The 19,806-nt window shown below is 37.1% G+C and overlaps 2 protein-coding genes across 4 annotated transcripts in view; one reads left to right on the top strand and one right to left on the bottom strand.

The window, feature by feature from the left end:
- Positions 1–12,819, bottom strand: part of LOC107554904 (kinesin-like protein KIF18A) — a 36,924-nt gene extending 24,105 nt beyond the window's left edge. Inside the window, exons 1-6 of the mRNA XM_016237556.1 lie at positions 12,643–12,819; positions 11,716–12,089; positions 11,114–11,271; positions 9,675–9,779; positions 9,433–9,543; positions 7,489–7,686 (exon numbers count right to left, since the gene is read on the bottom strand). Coding sequence (XP_016093042.1) covers positions 7,489–7,686; positions 9,433–9,543; positions 9,675–9,779; positions 11,114–11,271; positions 11,716–12,034 — 891 coding nt within the window. The 5' untranslated portion in view covers positions 12,035–12,089; positions 12,643–12,819. The remainder of the gene's footprint in view (positions 1–7,488; positions 7,687–9,432; positions 9,544–9,674; positions 9,780–11,113; positions 11,272–11,715; positions 12,090–12,642) is intronic.
- Positions 12,820–13,279: 460 nt separating this feature from the next.
- Positions 13,280–19,806, top strand: part of mettl15 (methyltransferase 15, mitochondrial 12S rRNA N4-cytidine) — a 69,897-nt gene continuing 63,370 nt past the window's right edge. Inside the window, exons 1-2 of one of the 3 annotated variants that reach the window (XM_016237554.1) lie at positions 13,280–13,474; positions 13,872–14,139. In XM_016237554.1, the coding sequence (XP_016093040.1) occupies positions 13,879–14,139 (261 nt within the window). In that variant the 5' untranslated portion in view covers positions 13,280–13,474; positions 13,872–13,878. The other 2 variants (XM_016237553.1, XM_016237555.1) reach the window with 2 other exon arrangements.

Below are 19,806 nucleotides of genomic sequence, written 5' to 3'. Positions count from 1 at the left end.
CGCAAAAAAAATAAAAAATACATCAAAGCCAAGTTTCCACTTAGCTGATGTGGAACAGTTAACATGCATGGAGAATGACATGCACAATTTGCCAACACAAACTTAGGGGAAAACACAGCAGTCAGGGGAGGGAAATGTTGTATATCTGATCTTGTCTAGCTGATGTCTCAAACTATAGCCTACATCTGGACTGTGTATGGGTTCATGTTTTCATTATAGCTTTGAATCAAGTGGTGGCCTGCTGGGAACTTCACAAACTCCTTTGCAAAAGGGTGAAATAAACCGTGGCCCACTTTCCAGTCGTTTTCTTGTTCTCTGTTAGGAACTACTGCACTAAAAAAAAAATCATTTTCAGTGATACAACACCAGCTTATGTAACCTAAAAAAAAAACATACAAGCAGCACCATCACGATAGCTAGTCTGTGAAAATTCACATTTCTGAAGGCAGCATGTTCTCTCTGTTGGCACGACTGTGTTAGCAGTTTGTGTGAGAGTGCGAGTGGCCTGTTTCAGGCCCTCCCAGGAGAACATGGGTAAGGAGAGCCATCTGCGTGACAGGTTAATTTATGCGGATGGCATGAAAACAATACCTATGAAGCTGCCTGCGGAGGGGCCCAGAGACAGGGACAAACCTCCTCACCTTACACACACACACCAGCCGAAACACTTCGGCATCAAACGGCAAACACAAAAACCACAGAAGACACAACACAAACACATAAACAAATCAAAGAATCCCTAAAACAGAGCCAGAACAACAATGAATGAGATCATAACTACAAATACAATCAATCAATTTACAAGAAAAATGAAAAGAACATGCATCCGGCTTTGACAGACAATAAACAGAAAGAGGGCCTGCACTTATCTAGCACCAAAATAACTCAAGTGAACTTAAGGTTTTTGACCAGTCCCATATTTATGGGTCACCAGCTTGTTAAGATTTAGCTGTACTACAGGACAAAACAAAGATGTAGTACTACTCATGCTGAAAAACTCCAGCCAAAGCAAACGAGGAAAAAAACAGAACTGTCTCAAATGCCACTCTCCATTTTACTCTTCAGAAAATTAAACACAAACAAAGCCGGCAATTGAGATTCTTGGACATGTGCTAGAACAAATAAACTTGTCTACAGTACTTCATCACTGAAAATAATTTATTGAAAACAACAACCATTACAATAGTTATTCACGCACATGTTTGTGGGAGCAGTCAAACCTTTATCATCACCCAGAATAAAGCTATTCGAATGTATTCAAAAGTTTGGGGTCAGTAAAAAATTAACACTTTTACTCCGCAAGGATGCATTAAATTGATCAAAAGTGATACTATCTTTCTATTTCATTTTCCATCATCAACTACTACAGGGTATATACAGGAATCATGGAGTTAAATTTAATACCTTTTTTTAAGACTCTTTCTATACATTTTAAGACCTCATCGCTAGTTTTAACTGGTTACATCGGCGACACTTTAACTTACATTTACTATACATTGATTGTAAGATATCGCAACTAGACAGACTTACTTTGTGATAACTCCTTATCTATACAACATAATTCAGAAGGGGGGAACAAAGCACAAGAGAATTCATTGAGTGACTAACCAATGCAACCCAAGAAACAAGAATTAGATCAATAAACAAACAACTGACAAAACTTATTGAGGAGGGAAAATAAAGCTCTCTGAGCTAACGGGGCAATGAGTTCTCACAGTATATTCAAAAGATGTATTTGTCACATCAACTCAAACCATAGCCGTTTTGTGGAACACTTCTCATGACAAACATCTGACTGATCAGACCGTTTACCTGTGATTACGGAGTGCTTGATTTGATGCAGACTTGACAGTGTCAGTACTGCACCTGATCAAGTCTGAATGATCATGGAAGGTAAAATAATGATCGCAACTATTACATCATTTTAATTGTGCATCCCAAGCCCATGCCAATAAAAAAAAAAAACAGCCCAAAGTAGCGCAATTACCATGTCCCAAATATAAAAGTGTAATTTCCATCCCTAAAATACATATTTTACAGTCACTGTTATACACATTTATCATAAACACAGCTCAAATGCTTCCTACTAGTGTGGCCCAAAACATTTAGCACAGTTGTATTACAGGTAGAATGCTAAATGTTTCAGTACAAGCATTTCAACCAAATGTAATTTATGCAATATTTCAAACCTTTAACCCACTGGGGAAAATCAACCCATATGGCAACAGTTTAAAATCAGCCCAATTTCGTGGAAAAAACAACAACAACAATCCTGCATCCAACACGAGCTGCAGAAGTCAGATTTGACTAATCAAAAGTAAGAAGAGATAACGGATTTGCTCCTCAACAGATCCCGAGCTCATTGACAAATATATTTTATCGTAAGATGTGCTCCCTCTACACAGTGCGAGTGCGATCGTGAAATCGAAAGTGAACTACGACTGAGAGCGCTCATTCAAATGGGATTTAAATACCCCACATATTGATAGCGGCGCCCTGATGCGCGAAAATTATATACAATGTTAGAATGTTTGCGGGAGCGGACACAAAAATCGCGGGAGTAGATGGGAGCGTACGGTAATGTTCAGAAATTCAGCGTGAGCGGGATCAACAAGCCCCGCGCTTTCACACAGCGGCGTAGTCAGTCAGTGAGCGCCGTAACAGATGAAGTCAAATTTTGCGGAATTCCATAAATAAAATACACAGACCCCCACTATTTGGACAAATATACATAATGAAAATATGATACAAAATTTAATACCTTGGAAAATGGCATTTAAGACTTTTTAAGGGCCTTAATTTTCTCTAAATTGATTGATCAACTTTTAATACTTTAAGACCCCGCGGACACCCAGTACTACGATTTTTTTTACATCATACTAAAAAAATCAGTATCAGTTTTCAAAAACATTAAGCAGAACTGTTTTCAAGATTGATAAGAACTTAATTAGAATGATTTCTGAAGGATCATGTGAATCTAACTGGAGTGACGTGTGCATATACCTTTGCAGATGTTCTTGTTCTATCAATCTCAGCCAGAGATACTAGAGACCGGAGTCACCACAATCATATTTTTAGAGCGAGTTCATTTGATGTGCACTGGATGGACTGAAATGCAGTCGACAACTGGTCGCCTGTTGCGTCGTAGACACGCATAAGGAATATAAGGCACGTGCTTCGATGTGCTATCGCCAGTATTAGGACTGTCAACATCTCTCAGGTTAAGAAAAATGTCAGAAAACAGTGGTATTGTGTGGTCGGAGAGGGAAACTAACGCAAGTGTTTAGGAGGTGGAGAACAAGAAAAACTAATTGGACAAAACTGGCTTAATATCTAATAGCCTAAAAACAGCAGGAGCTGCATGAAAGTGTTTAGAATGAAATCCATAAAAATGCAACAAAATCGTGATATTTTTTGCTGTTAGGTGTCACTATGGTTACAGACATTACTGAAGGATATCACTAGTTAGAGGAAGAGACTGACCTCAGTTACCGGTTCATACAAACAGTACTGGATCCTCTTGGTCTGCTTTTGTATGGACAATACAGTTTAAAATGTAGGATTTTTCAAAAGATTTTTTTAGCGTTTTTGAGTCTTAGGTTGCATTGATTTGATAATCAAAACAGTAACACTGCCAAATATTTTTTTTAAATCTACAATAACTTTTCCATTTTAATGTTTTTGTAATTTATTGCAGTGATGAAAAAGGTCACTCGATCCTTCAGAAATCATTCTAATATGCTGATTTGGTGCTCAAGAAATGTTTCTTATTATTATCAATGTTAAAAACCGTTATGTTGCTTAATTTTTGTGGAAACCATTATTTTCAGAATTCTTTGATGATTTAAACATTAATTTGAAATATAAATAGTTTGTAACATTAAAAACGTTTTAAATGTCAATTTAATGCAAACTTGCTGAATAAAAGCATTAATTTCGTTCAAATTTTTGAACAGTAGTTTGCCCTGTAGTGTAGAAAGTAATTTGAAAATCAATTTCGAAAAGCAGCTAACACCCAAAAATTATTGAAGAATGGTTTATAATAGCTTATGGCACAAAACAAACACCGCAAGGCAGATTTAACAGCCATTTTCTAAGACTACATTCTATATCCGTCACGGGCTAATAGGATTGGGTGGTAAATTACCCTCAAACCGTCTCGGAGACGGAAAATCTGGATACAATTCCACACAGTGTCTCTGGTGGAGGCGTACTGGAAACAGCACTAGTGCATGAGCAGGACACACACACACACACACACACACACACACACACAAAGCAGCCCTGAGGAAAGGGATAAGTGTACACAACAGAGTCGGAGTTGTAGGTCCCTGATTCTGATAGCATCAGTCCCTGAACCACAGAGCCTTTGGGTTTGTCCCAAAAGCAAAGAAGAGAGGGGAAGGCTAATACCATCAGAGCAAATGTGCCACAGTACAGTATGAGCCCAGCTGACCCAGACTGGATAAAGACCAACAAAGGCTAAAGTGAAGATAAGTAATAGTGATACAGTAAATATATTTGTTTACAATACAGCAGGATTGCAGATAATTGGTTTTGTGGTAGATCCACACAGAATACCCATTTACCTATTGCATGCATTTGTGTTAAATAAAGCTAAAAGTACCATACTTTTTGATGCACTCATTGATAAAATCAAGAAATTGTCAATAATAGTGAACAACAAATTTGTTTTCAATGCACTATCACAAAGGAATTTTGGCAGCAATGGTCACATAGCAGTAGTACAAACATATTATTGCTAAAAAAAATTATGAAAACTGGCAAAAACCACAGAGCAAGATGCAACAGAAAAAAAGCATGTAACAGATATGGCAGCATATTATATTAAATATTTAAAGGCCATAAGCATAGAGTCTTTATGGTTAAGGTTGTCATGCTAAGAGCTTGCGTTAATGTGGTTGGAAGGTTTTTTACGGGTATTTATTGTTACGGTTTCAATAATGTGAGCATTTCCAATATTGCCAAAGAGAGATTATTTATCATCATTTTTTAAAGTGTCATGGATCATTTAGAGACCAAAAAATTATAAACATATAAACATCAGGGTTTCTACAGACATGAACAAGTTAAATTGAAGACTTTTTAATACCACCTTATATGAAATTTAAGACCTAAAATCTGTAATGGAAATACACATTTTTTTACATACATATATGTAATATTTTATGTGTTTAAATAAAAATATCATTGCTGTAATAAATTATATTTATTACTACGATATACAGTGAACTTTTCATGTCAGCAGACAATATTCCATACAAAATATCCCTGCAAAATAACTGCATCACTGAGCCTTTTGGTGGAGTAAGCAATTTATTCTGAAGCAATATTTTCATCAGTGTTCTATCAGCTTTTACATACTTAAATCTGCATATTTTATTTACCTTTACAAAGGTCTATTTTTAACCAAATTATTACAATTTATAAATAAATTCAATATACACTATAGGGCTGCTACCAGTCAGATTAAATAATTTACACTGCAAATTACAATAATTACAACTGCAATAAATAATGTTATGAGATTAATGTTTTAAATGCATTTATAAATATACAAATAAGAAATGTTGAAGGGGAAAATGCATACTTTTCAACATACTTCTCAACTAAACTACCAGTAGCTGGTGGTTAGTAACTTAATGAGTGAGTCATTGAGTCATTCATTCAACTGATTGAGTGTTATCATCATGCTGGTATCTTAAGGACTTTCGTGGACAGCTGACTCCTAAAGTTTTTCATATTCTTCATATTCTGTGTGGTGGTCAGATAGAAATTATCAGATTTTTTGATTTTTAACTTTTATGGGCATTTTACCTTTATAAAGCCATTTTTTTCTATAAGTGTGCATTATCTTTTGAGTAAAATTCTTACATTTAATCAGTGAATTAGAATAATAAGACATTTGGGCTGTTACCAATCAAATGAAATCAGTATCAACAAAATTCATCTCTGCAATCCAGACAAACTGCACCTGAATTGGCATTTAGAAATATTTACACACTGTTTAATGCATTTAACCTGCAGTTACAAATGCACAAATAATTTGATATATATTAAACATAAAAAAAAATGTAATACTGATATTTGAAATGATTTAAAAAATGAAAAGATACTTTAAATGTGGAATTAAAACCGCCAGTAGGTGGCAGCAAGTCCCTGTTAATAAGCAAGTCATTGTGATTGAACTGAATCATTTAAACGGTTGATTCATTCAGGAACGAAACACCGTCATGTTGCTCAAAGACGCAAAACAGCACTGTGGCTTTGTTTGGAATTATTTTTGTTGGTGAAATAGTGCAAAAACAGTCTAAAACGTAAGTCTCTTAATATATGGTAATGGTAATTTTTGGAGAAAAAAAGGCACTCTTCCGTGTGAAATTGATTAACTATATGAAGTGGTATAAATATACACATTTCTGCCCCCATGTCTTGAATTTGTGATCATTCTGAATGTATTTTAATAGACTAAATCATGCAGTGAAAGAGCGCACTGTAAATGTGCACGCACACTAGAATTCACGTAATACGTGCACTCTGTAGGTGTTTTGAATGTTTTTTTTTGCGTCGTGAGAATATTGAGCAAAATAGCTCACTTGTCATGGTGTTACTTAACTATTTCATGTTATGAATAAACTAAACATTCATAATTTTTACCTCAGTGTGTTTCTTCTGAGTTTATGTGTGCTGTTACGCTCATTTGTTATGAAGACTCTCACAAAGAGACAAACAGAGTGAGCCTCAGCGCCTTGTATTCTGGTAACTTACTGCAATTCTCTCTGATGACGCAGTAACTTACCACGGGGAAGAAAAAATCTTCAGTCTGTCCAATATTTTAGCAGTAATGTGACCAAAAATATTTAAGACTTTTTAAGGCCTTATATTAGGAAAACGTTATTTAAGACATTTTAAGACTTTTTAAGGACCCGCGGACACCCTGATACATGGGCAGAATTTTTATATTAACCTATAAAATACAAAGAACATTTTCATAATTAATCATAACTACAAAGTTTTAATAACTGTTCTAATTCTATAAGAACAAGGAAGTCCACATAAAAACTATTGCAATAACAACACACAATATTGTTGGAATATCGTTCAGAACTATTTTTTTCCCCAGCTGGTGAATGATAAAAACAATCAAGCCAATCAGAATCCATCCGACTTTAAAGTGGCAGACGACATAACTGCAGTGTGCTAATAATAAACAGAGCGTTATCATGCATTTGTGTGAATACTAATATACTTATTGCTCTTGGAGTTAAGCCTTAGATTAATAGATTTAAGATCACAAGAAGAAAATTCAAACAATTCTTTCCAAACCTTTAACTGGAAGTGTACACATTCCATCAAATCGCATCCCACATTTGCAACATCCAATTTTAATCCAAAATAAAAAAAAACAGATCTCTTTTCAACAAGATCTGGGTAATCTCTCAATCTTAACAGAAGGTGTAGACCTACTTTAGGGTTGGCGAGCGCGTTGATGACATTCCCCAGGGCGAGGAGGGAGCGGTTGATGTTGGCCCCCTCTCTGAGACGAGCCCCCTTGGCATTGGTTGCACTGGCCCTTTCTGAGCCGGCCAGGTCGATTAAGCTCATCTTGGCCACACGAACATTTGGATTGAGACTGGCTGTCTTATCCTGCTGCCTCAAGTAGATCTGAAGAAAAAAGATGGCACGAGAACATCTTTCAGTTAGATTGAGTATTTATATTTTTGCCTGACAACTTTATAAGCTAGCTGATTTGAACTGTGCAGTTAACTCTGAAACATCCAGATCAATAGAGATGTTGGATTGCAGAGAAGATTAAAGCCTTATTGCTTTTTAAACAAACTAGATTTTAATAATAAAATAAATAGAGAAGCCAAACCGCTTGATTTATTATTGCCTCATCAAATCTTCCGGGAAGCACAAAAATTCCTGGAAATTGTCCATTCACGCAAATCAACTGGTAGCGCACGCTCAATATCAAAACAAGAGGATTAATGTAAAGTTGTTCAAACCCCACGGGGGCCACTGCACACAGAATGAAGCCTAGCAGCATAAAAACAGTTACACAGAACCGGATGTGATACTTACAGAGAAAAGAGACGAGATTGAGAGAAGCCTTTTACCTGGAATACGGCATGGGAGCGGGAAGACGTGGCGTTCATGTCAGTGGGGTGCTGCGTCCTGTTTCTGTTACCATAATCAAGAGCTTCAAGGATGTGCTCTGCAGATTTGGGCTACAAAGTAATGATATAACACACACGCACACCATCAGACAAGGCAAATCAATGACAATTCTTTGTGGACTGTAGTGAGATGAATCAAGGTCACAGAAAATGCACAGATGACACATGCAGCCCAACTTCACCTGGTGCAGGGTGAGTCCTTGAACAACAACTCCATTGGAGCTGTCCTCTCTCACCGCTAATGGACCAGAGTTAGTTAGCAAATCCCGAATCTGCTCATTATAAACCTGTTCAGGAGAAAGCACAGAAACCCATTGGTCAAAACACAAAAGGGCTGACTAACTCACACTGCTTCAGGTACAATAAGTCAGAGCTAACACAAATATAGCACTTCTTGTAAGATGCACTCAGTATTTTTCTCTCATTAGAAAGGTACTTCAAAAACTAGCATTGAAGCGGCAATATTTTGTTTTTGTGTGCTTTTGCATCAAAAACTATAGAAATACAAAGATACTTATGAATGGGAGAATCTGCAACGTGCAATATGGCGGGATAGTCCCGCCTTCTAAATGAAAGAGCCAATCGTTGATTGGTGAAGTCATTGCATCACTGCAGCGGCTGTAAGCTCCGGTTCCCATAGAAACCTGAGACTGGACCAGCCGATGCGCATGCACAGTTATAAGTGCGTTTTGAGTGCGCATGCGCATTGGCTGGTCTAGCCTGAAAAATAAGCTTTTTAAATTCAAGTAGATCTGACGGAAAAAAAAAAAGATGGCATGAGAACATCTTTCAGTCATACTGAATATTTATATTTTTGCCTGACAACTTTATAAGCCAGCTGACACTGGTTTGAACTGTGCAGTTAACTCTGAAACATCCAGATCAATAGATAGATGACTGAGATGTTGGATTGCAGAGACGATTAAAGCTTTATTGCTTTTAAACGAACTACATTTTAGAGTCTAGAAATAAAACAAATAGAGAAGCCAACCAGCGTGATTTATTATTGCCTCGTCAAATCTTCCAGGAAACACAAAAAATCCTGGAAATTGTTCATTCACGCAACTGGTAGCTCAGGCTCAATATCAAAACAAGAAGATTAATGTAAAGTTGCTCAAACCCCACGGGGGCGACCGCACACAGAATGAGATCTAGCAGCATAAAAACAGTTACACAGAACCGGATGTGATACTTACAGAGAAAAGAGACGAGATTGAGAGAAGCCTTTTACCTGGAATACGGCATGGGAGCGGGAAGACGTGGCGTTCATGTCAGTGGGGTGCTGCGTCCTGTTTCTGTTACCATAATCAAGAGCTTCAAGGATGTGCTCTGCAGATTTGGGCTACAAAGTAATGATATAACACACACGCACACCATCAGACAAGGCAAATCAATGACAATTCTTTGTGGACTGTAGTGAGATGAATCAAGGTCACAGAAAATGCACAGATGACACATGCAGCCCAACTTCACCTGGTGCAGGGTGAGTCCTTGAACAACAACTCCATTGGAGCTGTCCTCTCTCACCGCTAATGGACCAGAGTTAGTTAGCAAATCCCGAATCTGCTCATTATAAACCTGTTCAGGAGAAAGCACAGAAACCCATTGGTCAAAACACAAAAGGGCTGACTAACTCACACTGCTTCAGGTACAATAAGTCAGAGCTAACACAAATATAGCACTTCTTGTAAGATGCACTCAGTATTTTTCTCTCATTAGAAAGGTACTTCAAAAACTAGCATTGAAGCGGCAATATTTTGTTTTTGTGTGCTTTTGCATCAAAAACTATAGAAATACAAAGATACTTATGAATGGGAGAATCTGCAACGTGCAATATGGCGGGATAGTCCCGCCTTCTAAATGAAAGAGCCAATCGTTGATTGGTGAAGTCATTGCATCACTGCAGCGGCTGTAAGCTCCGGTTCCCATAGAAACCTGAGACTGGACCAGCCGATGCGCATGCACAGTTATAAGTGCGTTTTGAGTGCGCATGCGCATTGGCTGGTCTAGCCTGAAAAATAAGCTTTTTAAATGCTATTTGAGCATAAGAAACAACATTCATGGGGCAGTTCATTTCAAATTTTGTTGCTGATTTGAAATATGCAATTTAATCGCAAGTTCAGCGAGTAGTTTTTGAGATTTCAGGATTCCCCCATTCATTTAGATAGGACTTGGTCTTGTTTGAACTGCCCGGAGGTGTTGCAAATATGGCCGCCGAGTGAACAGACTCTCCTTGAAAGGGACTTTGTTTTGCATCGATGCTGCTAAGTGTCTAAGCCCAAGACGACTTGTGCAAGATAATTAAATAAATCAATAAAACTTTAAGTGCAGTCAGTAAGATTTTTTTTCCAATTAATTCTTTTATTCAGCAAGGTTTAATTAAATTGAACAAAAGTGAAGGTAAAGTCTTTTACATTGTTACAAAAATATAATATTTCAAATAAATGCTGTTCTTTTGACATTTTTGTTCATCACACAATCCAGACAAAAAGGTATGTCAGTTTTCACAAAAATATAAAACAGCACAAACTTTAGTATTAACAATAAGAAATGTTCCAAATCAGCATATAAGAATGAATGCTGAAGGATCATGTGACCACTGAAGCCTGTAGTTATAGCTGCTGAAAATTCAGCTGTGCCAACACAGAAATAAACTACATTTAAAATATATTAAAGTTGTAATATGATTTCACAATATTACTTTTTTACTGTATCAAATATATGCAACCTTGCTGAGCATAAGACCTCTTTTAAAAACATTAAAAAAAACTGTCCAGCCCCAATTTTAGAACTGTATATTAGTAAGGGACACAAAAATATCCTTCAGGTATTAATAATTAAAAACTAAAACAAATCATAACTAATAAATACACAATGCTGTTTAAATTCAGGGAGAAACATTGAAACCTCACCTCGAGATAAGAAAAAGCTATGTCAAACACTTTGTCCTCCTTGATGAGGTCCATACGAGCAAACAGTTCGTTCATAGTGAGAAACATCACTCCTGGAGAATCACTAGTGCCCAACATGGTGTGTGTTTTTCCTGCTCCTGTAGCTCCATAAGCAAACACTGGCCAAACAAAAAGACACACATTTAGGAATAAAAACATTATCGCTAAACCAGCTGTCATAATGACATCAAAAACATTCATGAGAAGCATCAAATAAATCCATAAATGACCAGATTATTAGCATGATAAATAAATACACCAACCATGCAAAATTCCTTTAACGTGATTGAATGGAGGGGGGGGGGGATTACAGGTCAACTTAAAAGGCCATGCTCTTGTAGCACTAACAAAATGTAAAAATGGCACCAGGTACTTTAATTTATGAAATATTTACAATGAAATACTGTTATGTTATTGACACTGTTTCACATTCCGCACCAAGTTCTAGCAAGACAAAAATATTAGCCCAAAATTGGATGATAAATATAGGTTTCACTGCTGAAATCAAGTACATGGCACACAAAGTAATTTTCAGATTCAGTGAAGAGAAATAAATATCTCACCAGTGCAGTTGTAGCCATTTAGGACACCATCCACTATTGCTTTAGTGGTGTTCTCAAAAACTTCCACCTGTGAAGAGTCCTCCCTAAACACGCTGTCAAACACAAACTTGAGGTCCTTATTGGCTCTCCTCCGCACATCCCTGTTGCCTACCCGCTGTCCCCGGAAAAATGTCACTTCTTCCTCTTTAGGATCAAAGATAAGCATGTGGTTGTCGACTACGTGGACAACCTTCTTGTGATTTCCATCCTTTTCTTTGTTGTTTAAAGGACGGACACGGACCACCACTTTTACGTGGCTGCACACCTCCCCATCCGACATTGTCCTTTTTTTACAGCTTCCCACTGAAAATCTCTGCTTCTTAGTGTTTGTGCATCTGTACAACACAAGAGAATAATTTATAAACAGAGTGATTTCAAACAAGGCATATTCCAAATAATTCTTCAACAAAGAATGTAACATTTCCCCACGACACTTATTTCACATTCTCCACTCAGTTACTTTTGGATGTCAAGACAGAGGTAGCCATGCTGGCAAAGCATGATTTGTTTTAGTATAAATAAACTCTAATAGAAGGGGACTTTGAATAATACAATTAACGTTAAACCTCGTACTACATGCCAGCCAATAAGATTCGCCTATAGACTGTAACGTTACATAACATGTTTTAATGTAAGGCCATGGATGAACACTGTAACGTTAAACCCCGGTGCTAATTTATTGTAACGGCGCACTAACAAAAGGTCATTAAATATGTCATAAATAGACTATAGCATCAGACCCATATGTCTGATTTTTTGTTTAAAACTCTTATTTGCATTAGGTAACAGCATCTGCTAGCGTTGTGCTAAAAGCTGCAGCTAACTACTCATCTCTTTCATTTCAATCACAAAAGATGAAGTTAACGCTGTAAAATGCGTATGACCTACCATATGATACAATATGAATCCACGACGAATGATTTGACTGTTGTATTAAGAGAACTTAAATGTTTCTTTATTTAACTTTAAACAAAACATTCGAGCTGATAGTAAGCAAAACCTAAGCCCTAAGCGCGAAGATTTCAAACACAAGCTGCTGTTCCGTCCCTGCATCTGATTGGACGACAACATTCTTACGTCAAGCGACGTCTGACGCTACGGCTGAATCTAGCCGAAAGAGACTTGAGTTCACGGTGGAATAAAGCATCAAATGTATCCTTAAATTGAAAAACAGAATTCCCAAATCATGTCATATATGGCAGGTATAAGTTAGATACTTGTTATGAGCACAATTTGAATGTCATTTAGCGGGATTTCATTTATGAGCCAGCGTTAACTGTGACTCTTACGGTTGTGATCAGGGATTAAACGAATATTACATATCTTTAGAAAAGGCATGTATCGGTGAACTGCGTATGGAGTAAAACACACGTGTTTAATGAAAAATAAAAGCGAATAAAATGATAAACATAAACCGAAGTGTCGCACATTTGCATTTAGTCACATCGTGAATATGTAAAATATCGCTACAGAATACTCTCAAGATTGCTATAGTCGTGTTGCCAAGATACAGATATCGATTATATCTGTTTTTAAATGCTTGTCATGTTACAGGAGGAACACAAAATCGTCATTTCTTGTTTCTTCCGGGAGCAGTCGCAGCTGCACTCATGAACCTCCACAACAACGCTGAATAAAGGATTACACAGCCGTGTTTAATAGGATAATAGCGATTAATCATTCATTCTCATCCTGCTGAATTGTTTTATCGGGTTGAATTGTAAGTTGTATGTTTCCGAACTGGCTTTGACTATGATATACTTTAAATCACGTGTTGACAGACATGACAACAAGTCCATGCACTTCCTTTGAAATCCGAAAATGATCTTGAACATACAAACCGTGCCTCTGGCGTCCTGCACGTGTCCCTGTGTCTTGTATTCTATTGGCGGGATTATATCAATATCAAGGTGTTAAGTGCTGAGACATTGAGAGACTTCTGCATGTTTACGCCTAATTTGCATTTTTAAATGTATTGTGAGTTTAAAATATCTCCGTTTTTAAATTAAACCTTTAATGAGTCCTGCAAAGTCTGTAAGAGTTTGACAACATGACACCTCTTAGATTTTTTTTACAGCTTCTCAGTAGTAATCCCATGAAATGTCTTTTCTGTGCAGAGTCCAGATGCCTCTATATTGTAGTCGTTTCATGGTCGCACCCTGCAAACGGACCTTGGGAGACGTTGTTCCTGACCACAGCTACAGAGTGTTCAGGCGATGCTGGAGAAAGTTGTGGCATCCAGGGAGGCCCTATACTGGCTCAGTGACTTCAAGCCCTGATTCTGAGTTCAGTAATTCAGAGATGTCGACCCAAAGTGGGAAACCCTTTCACACACCGGTCATGGTGAAGGAAGTGTTGCAGTTTCTGGACATCAAACCAGGGCAGGTCAGTCAGTCCTTCATCAGGAATCAGCTTTCACTGAGTTGAAATGTTTTTTCGCTGACTATTACCTGTATATCTAGCTGTTTGTGAGACCACATTTGTGTTATTTGATACTTGCATATAGGGATGCATCGATCCGATACTCAGGATCGGTATCGGCTCCGATATTGCCATTTTCTGTCGGATCGGGTATCGGTTTAAGTTTAGTAAATAAGTGGAGATGTGCACGCACACGCATATTGTGTTTATTGTTGGTTTAAGTCACTATTGGCCTTTTGTAGCTGTTGTGATTTCTGTTTTGAATCTAATGATTCTGTGCACAAAGACCTACATTGTTATAAAAATGTGCTAAACTCTACATTTAGCAGTACAACAAAGTCCCTTATCTAGCACTAAAAGATGCATATTAGTGTCTTAGAGTAGTAATATGCATCCTTAAGTACTACTATGAACTTTTTAGGGGTAAATAAAGTACAAAGAGAGTACACAACCGGTCAAAAGGTTGAAATAATAATAAAAAAAAATCATAGAACTCCCTTGTACTGACCAAGGCAGCATTCATTTGCTTGAAATACAGTAAAAACAGTAATATTGTGAAATACTATTAAAATTGTAAATTTTCCTATATATATATATATATGTGTTAGAATATTTGAATGATATCTGAAGGGCCACGTGACACTGAAGATTGGAGTAATGGCTGCTAAAAATGCAGCTTTGTATCACAGGAATAAATTACATTTTAATATAGAAAAATAGAAAACAGTTATTTTAAATTTTAATATTTCACAATAATCCTTTTATTGTAATTTTAATCAAATTATTGCAGCCTTGGTGAGCATAAGAGACTTCTTTTAAAAACATTTAAAAAAAAATAATTATTCCAACCTTTGACAAGTAGTGTATGTTTAGCTATTAAATGTGGTCTTTTTTTATATTAAGATTGTAAAATGTTAAATGCATAAATGAATATCTGATCTAATACAAAATATTGGTTTATTTACCCTCGACCAAATATCTCTTTTGACTTTCAGTATCATCAGAAATCATGTGATTCGAGACATGTTTTGATGGAAAAAAAATTATGAAGACCATAACGTGCATCCTTTTTAACTCCTACACAGGGTGTAACATTGAACTTTTGTGTTTGTGTATTTGTGTATGTATGTGGGAAAACCTGGAGGCGGAATGTTGACTTGTCATCGCCTCTTAACCACATGCCGTCTTGAAAAGAAAAAAAAAAGTAGCTCATCACCAAAACTTTTAGGACTCCCGATTTGTTATCTGTCCCCTCTTGGGAAGGGTAGGGAAGTTAGCAGTGTGCTCACAGACCTTGGCGTACTCTAACGTGCTAGCAGGCCAGATGGGCGTGAGTCAAAGGGCCTTCTGCTCTAGTGGGCAGCTTGAGATGGGCATCGCTGGGTCCTACAGCTCAAAGCGTTGCTCATGCAGGTGGGGGCTCCGGGTCAGTGACTGAGTCAGCGATGGCACCACTGTTGGGCTGTTGGCAGAACGTGGGGCGCCACAGTACCGCACCACTCCTGACTAAGGTTTGCACCTCTTAACTTCACTATCCGCCCATGGGCCAACTGGTGCAGAGACAGCCTGCCAAAGGCCTGCGTTTAACCAAATAATCAAATAAAAAAATAACGAGACCGTCTGTGCTTCAATAAGGAATGTATCTCACAGATGTGTTTGTGTATGCAACAGGCTTGTGCGTCATTTCAGAATTGAACTGAGAATGCTTTTTGAATTCCAGTTTGATTCCTAAATTTGAATTGAAGTAGCAAACAAAATTTAAGGAAGTAGATTACAAATGTATTAAAATTCATAAAAACTCCAAGTTTTCTAATAAGAACGTTTGCCAAGATAAACTTTAAATGTTGGCTTGACGGCCTTAAATAATAATACAAAAAAAGTATTTAAGTTTAAAGGTGTTGGTAACACTTTACAATTAGGGCAATTCGTTAACATTAGTAATTGCACTAGCTATCATGAGCTAGCAATTTAATAATCTTGGTTAATGTTAGTTTATAAATATCATCTCATAAATATAATCTACATCATCCGCCAGAACGTCTTGCACGTATGACAGTTAGCGGAAGAGAAAAGTGTTTATAACATTTTAAATATGGATATTTTTCTTACAAAAATGCATCGATTCGCTACAGGAGGCTGTTATTCACCCCCTGGAGCCATGTGAGGCACGTTTTATTACAGATGCGTGCGCTTTATTTGACTACTTTTGGACTGTTGAACAAAAACACCCACCTACCCCCATTCTAAAGCTTGGAAGAGCAAGGACAATTTTGAATATAACTCCGATTGGATTCGTCTGAAAGAAGAAAGTCATATACACCTAGGATGCTTTGAGGGTGAGTAAAACGTAAGCTAATTTAAATTTTTGGGTGAACTAACCCTTTAATATGTGTATAAATTAATTAAGAAATAATAAGTATTGACCATTGTTAGTTCGTAATACTTAATGCATGTTAACAAATTGAACCTTATTTTAAAGTGTTTTTCAAACCTTATAAAGTTATTTTAAATTAATTTGAATTTGAACCTAATTTGCAACAAATTACAAGTTAAATTTATTAAAAAATGTTTTATTGCAATTCAGTAAAGTCCTCCTCCTGGGCTGGCATTCCAATTTAAATTCCATTTAATTGTGGCCAAATGAATTCAAATTCACAAATTAATTGAAATGGAATCAGTTCTTTAAATTCAGAATTTTGCCAACCCTAGTATGTTAATTGGTTTGCTGGCAAAAGAACTTCTAGTAAAATTTCTCCTCCCAGAGAACAGGGACGAAAGGTTATCAAAACATACTTTTAAATTAATTTGTTTTAAAATGTAATTATGCACAGTATATACACAAGCACTTCCTTATTATAAATCTATGGCTGAGTAAAATTAAACTCATATGTGGAGAAATGATTCGGGTATTTTACATGCCACGTCATGCTGATTTTAATGCTAGGTGGGAGTTACAGCAGAATTTCAAGATGCGCTTTTATTGCCACGACTTTGCCATGACAGTCAGATGTGTTTTATATCTTGAGCCGTTTAGTATCAAAATCTAGAAAGAATGCAGCAAATTGGTAATTATTAGAAGAGCGTGAACCAGCTCTTTTCTTCCTCCGTTGAACAATTTAGCCTCCTTTATTATTGCATTGATAGACAGCGTAATAATAACTGTTAGTCAAACGCTTACTGTGACTGCTCAGAGGGATCACTCTAATATTTTGATCTGCCATTGTAAAGCAATCAACCCCACTGCAGAAGCTCTCATCCAACGAGGCAGGAGTAAGTATGAATGGAGCTCTTCGGCAATCAAAGAGTAAACGCTGCAATTACACCAAAGTGGGTAAATGTAGGCTTTCAGCCGGCTGCCACCTCCTACGCAGTTATCCAGGAATGGATAGCAGCACAGGTGAAGGGCTTTCACGCGTCACCCCCCGGCACGGCAGCTGGAGGGTAGAGATTTCACTGACAATCCATCAAAATTGGTTCCGTAAGCGGGATTGCCCTTGAATGCTCCGTGACGACAAATGGTCTGTGCTTTATTTATTTGACAATATTTTTCTTGTATACATCAGGTTAAGACAACATCACAGAATTTTTTTATTTTTGGTAAATTTGTTTTTGTTCCCCTGTGCTACCAATTCAGAAGTGTCACTCAGCCACACTGTACCTTCAATGACATAATTAACACCGAATGAAGACTTTGAAGGCTGCAAACTTTGTTTCTCTTTCTGCTTACAGGTGCCACCAACATGTGTGGTGGTCCACGCTAAGTTTCCTATTGCCATGGAAACTGTTGAAACAGTTGTGGGAAGGTTACCCATATTTAGCTTACCACCCAGAGCCATTACAAAACGGTTTTTAGTGATTCCCAGCCCTGTTTTGGGGATTTCAAGCATGAAACTGTACTGGCTTCAGTACTTTCATATAGAGTGCAAAAGTGACCTCTGACTTTTTTCTGCAGCCTCGTTTTTGTAGGTATTTTATTCCAGATCCTTCCAAATTGTTTTTTTTTTTTAAATTCCCATTCATTTTCTCCAGCAGGCTTTTTCAAGAAATTATTTTATAAAGAGTCCTTGAACCAAAACAACCAGCTCTTAGATGAAGCATAACATTATGACATTTGATTCAAAGCAAGAAAGACAAAGGTGCCGTGTGCTTAAATTCTTTGATAAATGACATAATTGAATCATAAAATGTAAATCAATTCAGTGTAAGTTAAATTACAAATCTTTTTGTATGGGGAAAAAAGAAATGGGTTTGTTTTGTGCTCTTTTGAAATGTGGAGATAGATGTCACAGCATAGATATCGAAGTGACTGGTGATTTCACATTCTCAGTTTATCAGTGTTTCATGAACCTGTTTTGTGTCTTACAGAAGCCTCCATTGACAGAGAGAGAGAGAGAGAGAGAAAGAGCAGAGGAAATCCTTTGTTAATTTTCTCTATTCTCTCTCATTCTGGCCTTTTTCACCTTCCACTTGTCCATCAATTACCCAAACTAGAGCAGCCTCATTAGCCACCAAATTAGCCTTGAAAAAAAATACATTTGGTAAAATTAGATATTCTATTCACCTTTAATTGCAGATCCACTTTGCCAGCCGGGTAACCATTTTACACTAATTATCTTAGCCATCAGGATGCGATTGTAGCATTTGGCTAATTGAATAATGAGCAGTATGAATCCTACAGTTTGATTACAGGGGTGTAATGTGGAAGCCATTTGAGAATGACAATGGCAGCAGAGTAAAAGACGGGGAAGTGGGAATTTCCATCTGTCTGAGCGGAATAGACATGCCTGTCCACGTCAGACCTACAGCCGTGTGTAATACTGCACTGTATGTGACCTATCTGAACAGGTAGCGATGCATGCCTTGCTCCCTTTTGTTTGGAAATTAGTTGAAAATTGGTTTAAACGTTTCGTTCAGTTGGATTAGTTTTTCCGGCTGTACGTGTGTGTAGGGCGGGGGGATAGTTTGCGTTAAATGAAAAATGAAGCGATTGAGACCGATTTCATTTTCATTTTCCGCCTTTTCTTCTCTGTCCCAATCTTCAAGTGCACATAGAGCTTAACTGAGTGTAACAGATTGATATGAGGAAGTTCACAGGTTCAGCGTTTTCATTCCTTGCCACTTCAGACCAATCTTGAAACCAGATGTGACCCTTTAGTAATGATTCTCTTGCTGTCTCATAGTGTTAGTGCCAATTGGAAAGGCCAAAAGACCTGTATACATGCGTTACCATACATTTCTCGTTGGCTTTTCATATACCATGCATGTATGTTTATGTATTGTCTTCTTGCTTCTCAGTTTTTGTTATGAATTTCATTAACGGGATTTAGTCACAGCTCATCATCTGAACATTGAAATTTCAAAGGCATATAAGGATGAGAGACAGGATAGAGGCTTGGCATTTCATGGCAAATATTAGAGATTTTAATTTAACAGTTGATTTTGGATATTACATTGTGCATAATAATTCCTCTTTACATTTATATTCCCTTTTCCTTCATCTGTCACTCAAAGTGCATTTTGGAATATCGCATAAAAAACGCTGGATGGAAATGCCAAGATGCGCATAAATTCTAAAAATGTGCTTAAAAAACGTATGCGCACAATTGAGTAGGATAAACTTTTTATCCGTTA

The sequence above is a fragment of the Sinocyclocheilus grahami genome, unplaced genomic scaffold (assembly GCF_001515645.1).
Source record: "Sinocyclocheilus grahami isolate Dianchi unplaced genomic scaffold, SAMN03320097.WGS_v1.1 scaffold518.1, whole genome shotgun sequence".
In the NCBI taxonomy this organism is placed as follows: domain Eukaryota; kingdom Metazoa; phylum Chordata; class Actinopteri; order Cypriniformes; family Cyprinidae; genus Sinocyclocheilus; species Sinocyclocheilus grahami.
Note: the sequence above shows the minus strand (reverse complement) of the source record. Positions and strands in the feature narration are given on the sequence as shown.